General features: G+C 50.2%; 1 protein-coding gene across 2 annotated transcripts in view; it reads right to left on the reverse strand.

Moving 5' to 3' along the window:
• Positions 1-6,094, reverse strand: part of RGL2 (ral guanine nucleotide dissociation stimulator like 2) — a 59,394-nt gene extending 53,300 nt beyond the window's left edge. The window contains exon 1 of one of the 2 annotated variants that reach the window (XM_068250187.1): positions 5,689-6,094. In XM_068250187.1, the coding sequence (XP_068106288.1) occupies positions 5,689-5,784 (96 nt within the window). In that variant the 5' untranslated portion in view covers positions 5,785-6,094. The remainder of the gene's footprint in view (positions 1-5,688) is intronic. The other variant, XM_068250186.1, reaches the window with a different exon arrangement.
• Between the last annotated feature and the right edge of the window lie 514 nt (positions 6,095-6,608).

Here is a 6,608-nt window from a genome sequence, read left to right on the forward strand (position 1 = left end):
CAGGGTGGGAGACCACAGGACACAGGGTGGGAGACCACAGGACACAGGGTGGGAGACCACAGGACACAGGGTGGGAGACCACAGGACACAGGGTGGGAGACCACAGGACACAGGGTGGGAGACCACAGGACACAGGGTGGGAGACCACAGGACACAGGGTGGGAGACCACAGGACACAGGGTGGGAGACCACAGGACACAGGGTGGGAGACCACAGGACACAGGGTGGGAGACCACAGGACACAGGGTGGGAGACCACAGGACACAGGGTGGGAGACCACAGGACACAGGGGGGAGACCATAGGACATAGGGGGAGACCACAGGACACAGGGGGGAGACCACAGGACACAGGGGGGAGACCACAGGACACAGGGGGGAGACCACAGGACACAGGGGGGAGACCACAGGACACAGGGGGGAGACCACAGGACACAGGGGGGAGACCACAGGACACAGTAGGAGAGCACAGGACACAGTAGGAGAGCACAGGACACAGTAGGAGAGCACAGGACACAGTAGGAGAGCACAGGACACAGGGTAGGAGAGCACAGGACACTTGGGGTAGACGGGGAGATAAGAGGACACATGAGGTACACAGGAGGACACCATTCGGAAGAGGACATGTACAAGATGCTCCTGAAATATGGACGCACCAGGTTTAGTTTACATTTTTTTCCCCTGTTTCTTGCCCTCTAAACCTGGGTGCGTATATTCCGGAGCGTCTTATACGGCGAAAAATACAGTAGCATGCTAACATTCAAACCCCTGCACGACCTGGGCCCCGAATACCTGAAGGATTGCATCATACCTCCCACAACCTCAGATCAAAAGGATCCAATAACTTGACCATCCCCAGAGTCCAACTAAAAACTTTTGGAGACAGAGCCTTCTGTCATGCTGCCCCTTCCCTGTGGAACGCCTTGCCAAACGTAATCAAGACAGCTCCAATTCTGGACACGTTTAAATCAAAACTCAACAGCCACCTGTTTAGTCTGGCATTTATGATCACATCATTTTTTCCCCTTTACATGTCACTATGTACTGATCTGAGACAAGCTTATGTCCTTTGGGTCCTATGGGAGAAAAATGCTTTACAAATGTTTCACTGTTGTCCCTAACAAGCAAACTCCCCAGCCTTAAATAGTGAAATAGTGGAAACCCAGTCAGGGCCTGTGCGCCTATAGGGTAAGCTGGGCAATTGCCAAGGGTCTTGTGTGCCTTGGGGCCTACCCCCCACCCTCTCTCCTTGCTGAACTCAAAGGAAGCGCAAGTTATAAGAACTTTATGGGTAGTACAATACTAAAAAGTAAGGGGCCCCGCCTTAATTATTTCTCAGGGTTCCATTTTACCTAAAACTGCTATACAATTTGCATGTAAGTCTGAATCTTCAGTTTCTCATTTGCCACTTCTAGTTATTACTTTCCTTTCCTGTAGAGCAAAATTTGCAAAACGTCACATTTTCCCATTTCTAGGAAACATGCAAATTCCAGGTTAACTTTAAATTTGCATTGGGGGATCCCTATATTTGCAGGGGCTGATCAGACTGATTAATCTCTTGAGGACCACAGTCTTAAACCCCCCTAGTGACCAGGCCATTTTTATTAAATAGGCCACTACAGCTTTAAGGCCTCGCTGCAGGTCCACACAACTCGGCACACAAGCGATTCCCCCCCCCCCCCTTTTCTGCCCGCCAACAGAGCTCTCTGTTGGTGGGCTAAGAGGGATGTCAGGATGTTTGGGTTTTTTTGTAAATATTTATAACTATTTTTTAAATATACATGTTTTTATTTATTTTCTATACCCCCCTCTCTCCTTCCGCCAGCCAATCAGCGTGATCGTCTGTCATACGCTTCAGCCTATGACAGCGGATCACTTTCCTGCCTACAGAGGGGACAGCAGTGTCACACAGCTGTCCTCGGTACAGCGCTGCCTTAGATCGCAGCGCTGTACATGGTTATTAGACAGCGAAACAGTCCCTAGCGGCGATCGCCACAGGGAGACTGATGACGGAGCGCATCAGCGTGCGCGATCCCGCTATCTCCATTCCCAGCCACTCATGCCAATCAGTGGAGTGGTCCTGGGGCTGTCGCGCTGCTCACGCCAATCGGCATGGAGTGGTCCTGGGGCTGCCGTGCTGCTCACCCAATCGGCATGGAGTGGTCCTGGGGGTGCCGCGCTGCTCACGCCAATCGGCATGGAGTGGTCCTGGGGGTGCCGCCCTGCCTAAGCCAATCGGCATGGAGTAGTCCTGGGGCTGCCTCGCTGCTCACACCAATCGGCATGGAGTGGTCCTGGGGCTGCCGTGTTTCTCACGCCAATCGGCATGGAGTGGTCCTGGGGCTGCCGTGCTTCTCACGCCAATCGGCATGGAGTGGTCCTGGGGGTGCCGCGGTGCTCATGCCAATCGGCATGGAGTGGTCCTGGGGGTGCCGCGGTGCTCACGCCAATCGGCATGGAGTGGTCCTGGGGCTGCCACGCTGCTCACGCCAATCGGCATGGAGTGGTCCTGGGGCTGCCGCGCTGCTCACGCCAATCGGCATGGAGCAGTCATTAGGCAGTTAAACAGCAGCTGATTTATACATCCCCCATCACAGACACATTTCTATTTTTTTATATTCATCATTACTGAATCTCTTCTCCTGTCTGCAATGGAAAATGAATTAAAGCCAATGTAAAGTGAAAAAAACAAAACAGGTACTTACCTGAGGAGTGGGAAGGCTCTGGGTCCTATACAGCCTTCACACTCCTCTCTTGGTCCTCTCGTTGCAGCAGCAGCTCCTCCACTTGAATCCCCCGCGAGAGGCTTCGGAAGTGTTCGGGAGCCAGAGTGTTCCTGAAGACAGGCGGCTCCATTCTGTGCATGTGCAACCGTGTGAGAAAGCTCATCTTCCAAAGGCTCCTGTGGCTGCACAGAGCAGTATTTGACCAATCGGTCGAATACTGCTATGGGGAGCCAGCGCTGGAACAAGAGGACCGTGAGAGGAATGGGAAGGCTCAATGGGAACCAAAGCCTTCCCTCTTTATAGTTAGGCCTCCTTTCCACGAACTGTTGATAGGCAGTGAAATGCCTCTCAAACTCTCAACTGCTCACTTCTGCCTGGTAACTGCTTGTTGCTGCCTGGCAACTGCTCACGGCCGCCTGGCAACTGCTCACGGCCGCCTGGCAACTGCTCACGGCCGCCTGGCAACTGCTCACGGCTGCCTGGCAACTGCTCGCTGCCGCCTGGCAACTGCTTGGTGTGCACACAGTTCAACTGCCCATGGAAATGAGCCCTCAAAATCCCAAGACAAAAGCGCACCACTAGAAGGTCAATGAGAAGCTATAAATTTTGGCTTCCGTTGAAATTTAATGCAGATTGTAAGCAGTTTGGAATTGGTCCAATCATTTCCTGCCAATTTGGCTTGGCCCATTTCTAATGCTGAATACACACGAATTGGAAGATTATGTCCGTCATGTCCGATCTGCTAAACTTCAAATGCGGGATCGATTTTCCAGTTATCACGTAAAAAAAATAAAATCAATCCCGTTTGCGATTGGGAGCAGTTTGGACATGTACACACAATGCAACTTCCTGTCAGATTACCCGTCGGGCGGGAAATTGCATGGTGTATTCCCAGCATAAGGTGCATACAATTTACATACATAACCTGAGTGGAAGCAGGTGAATTATCTTTATACACCTGAAAAGTCATTGCAGAAAAGGCAACCGAACTTTTGTGAGAATATTTCCAGAGGCCGCCGCCCACTCTAATGACTAGAAGAATATCGCTCTAATCTGCGCTCTGTGCTGGTTGTATTTGCTTCACCTCCTGAGGCAGATATTTCTACACCTTCAGCATAAACACAGCTTTGGGAGTTTGGTTTCTATTTGTTATCAGAGCATTTCAATAGCTAAACTGAGAGCCACATACCTCCAGGCTACAGCAGCCAAGCATACAGGAAAGTGGAAGCGAAAGGAACATGGAGGCTGCCATTACTAACCTGCTTTAAGTCCATAGGAATCAACCCCCCCCCCCCTCCCAACAAAAACAATAAATAAATCATATACTTACCTAAGGGGAGGGCAGGCTCTGGGTCCTATAGAGCCTTCACACTCCTCTCATGGTCCCCTTGTAGCAGTGCTGGCTCCCCCGTTTGTATCCCCCACCGGAGAAGACTTCGGAAGCAGAGTCCTCCTGAAGACAGGCAGCTCCATACTGCACACGCGCGAGAGACTCTATGGGGAAGCACCTGTCTAGTGTTGGTACTGAGAGCCAACAAGTGCCCGGCGCAGGAGAGCAGCTGACAGGCGGTGAATTCACCACTTGTCATCAGCCCGTCAGAATGAGGCCATAATGGGCTGTGCACTGCAGACAAATGATACACAATGGACATGCAGAATGTGCCAGTACTTTCCAACGCATGTGGCGTATCGCTGCCAGGTCACTTTGGCGCAAGGTGAGCCAAATGGTGGCTCACCCTGCTGGCGCAGAAATTCCGGGTGGCGTTAATTACTATCCCCCTCCGAGTCGTAACAACTTGGATTGAGTAGTAATTCGGGGTCCGGCTATCAGCGGCACACGTATTACAATGCCACACGACCATAGACATAATAAGATTACATCGATGTCGGTGCCCAGGGCAGGCTCAGCGCGGGGAAGGGTGTGTCGCGGAAAGACCTGCCTCACTTTCCAACAAGCACTGGCATCCGTGGCATTACACAGAGGTGCGCATTTTTATGCAGTGCAGATGCACAACTTGCACTGGGCTAAATATAGTTAATGGAGAGAAACCCACAGATCCACAAATTGCAATCGTGGGTCCTGCAGCATTTTTAGACCGTTCGTGCTTGAATAAAAAGTACAAGATCGCTGCAAATTTGCATTGCAATTGCAGTACAAAAAGTGGCTTTGCAGCAATTTTACTACCCAGAAAGAAAGAACATGCTAATTGCGATAATAAGCACATTTAAATCGCCATAAAAAAAAACAAATCATCAACACAAAATTCAATCACTCCTTGCAGTAAGCTCCAGGCCTAACCGAACGCCTACACACTCAATTATAATTGGCCAATATTACCAACCCCATGTAGTAGGAGGGCCAACTTACATTCAAATACTATGAGCAGACTGTGTAGATAACCCCTCATACTACATGGAGGTTGTAAAATTGGTTAGCAATGGGCCAATCATAACTGATAGTTTGTACCATGCTTAACTGTCAGCTTCATTAATCAGTTGCCAGGTAATTAAATAGTGTTTTCCAAACACTGTCCTTGTCTGGTTGAACTCAATGGACGCATATCTGTTTTCAACCCAAATAACTATGTAACTACTTAAACCAGATTAGACCTGTGCAAAGTTCCAGGGAAATTCCACTTCCTGTCTTCCAAAAATCACCTAAACATTTCATCTCTCGAGTGGCAAATCCGAAAGCCAGGTACCCACGTGCAATAAGACTCGCCGTATACGAGCGTTTCCTGGTGAGCGAAAACCCAATGCTAATCACTCCGCTGGGGCACACAATACTCACAATACTCTACGCACCCCATTTTCTTATTGTCGTAAGATAAAACGTAAGATTGTCGTAAGATGCTTCCCTCAGCAGCCGGAGTCCCTCTGACTGCCAGGCCAGCATGCTGGGACTTGTGGTTCCCCAATACCTAGCGGCAAGCGATCTGTGCATAAAACATGTCCCATGACTCACCTTGCTGGGGGGCAGACTGTACCACGTCGTTTTGGAGGCAGCCCTGGCGTCTCTGGCATCGGCCCGCGACAGGCAGAAGTTCAGGGCCACATTCATAGAAGGGGCATCGGATGCAGTGGAGAGGGTAGGAGAGAGGCAGAAGCAGCTGCTAAGTGAGCAGAGACAGGAAGCTGGGTGCAGCACAGATCAGTTTGGAAATTGGGGGGTGGGGGTCAGAGCAGGGCAATAGATCTGAAGACAGCCGGGGAAGTGTAGACGGAAGGGTTAAACTCTCCAGGCGGGGTAGACAGGTAGATAAGCCCCCTCTCCGCTGCGCGGCTGGATCCTTGGCTTCCGGGGAAACACACACGTGTTTGCTCATGTATATATACTGTATGGGCAGACACACACACCCTGCCAAACCGGTTCCTGGGATCATTATACCTCTCAACGCTGTAATACAGCAAAGACGGAACACTAAACATAGCACCTTCGCTGAACGCTATAGCATGGACCTGTACAATAGCTGACAAACATGCATGTCATCTATAGACCCGCCTTCCAGGTGTGGCGCACTCAGACAGCTACAGCAGCACCTCTGTCTAGGAAGCCAGAGGAAGGCAGGAAATGGCTTCATTTAACAAATACACACATCAAATTCTGATTGGCCAATTCTTCCACTTCCATGTAGTATGAGCTTACCTGCGCATTCTGTTCACACTATTCAAAATCTGTTGGCCCTCATGCTACTTAGAAGTATGGGCAGTCATTGGCCAATCAAAACTGGGTGTGTACCAGCCTGGTACACACTTTCAATTATGGTTGGCCAATCACAGACCAATTTTACCACTGCCATGTAGTATAAGGGTCAACATAATAATTTGACTGCTATGAGCAGATCTTGTAGGTAAACCCTCATACTAAATGACAGTGGTAAAATT

Source organism: Hyperolius riggenbachi, chromosome 8 (assembly GCF_040937935.1).
Source record: "Hyperolius riggenbachi isolate aHypRig1 chromosome 8, aHypRig1.pri, whole genome shotgun sequence".
Lineage (NCBI taxonomy): Eukaryota > Metazoa > Chordata > Amphibia > Anura > Hyperoliidae > Hyperolius > Hyperolius riggenbachi.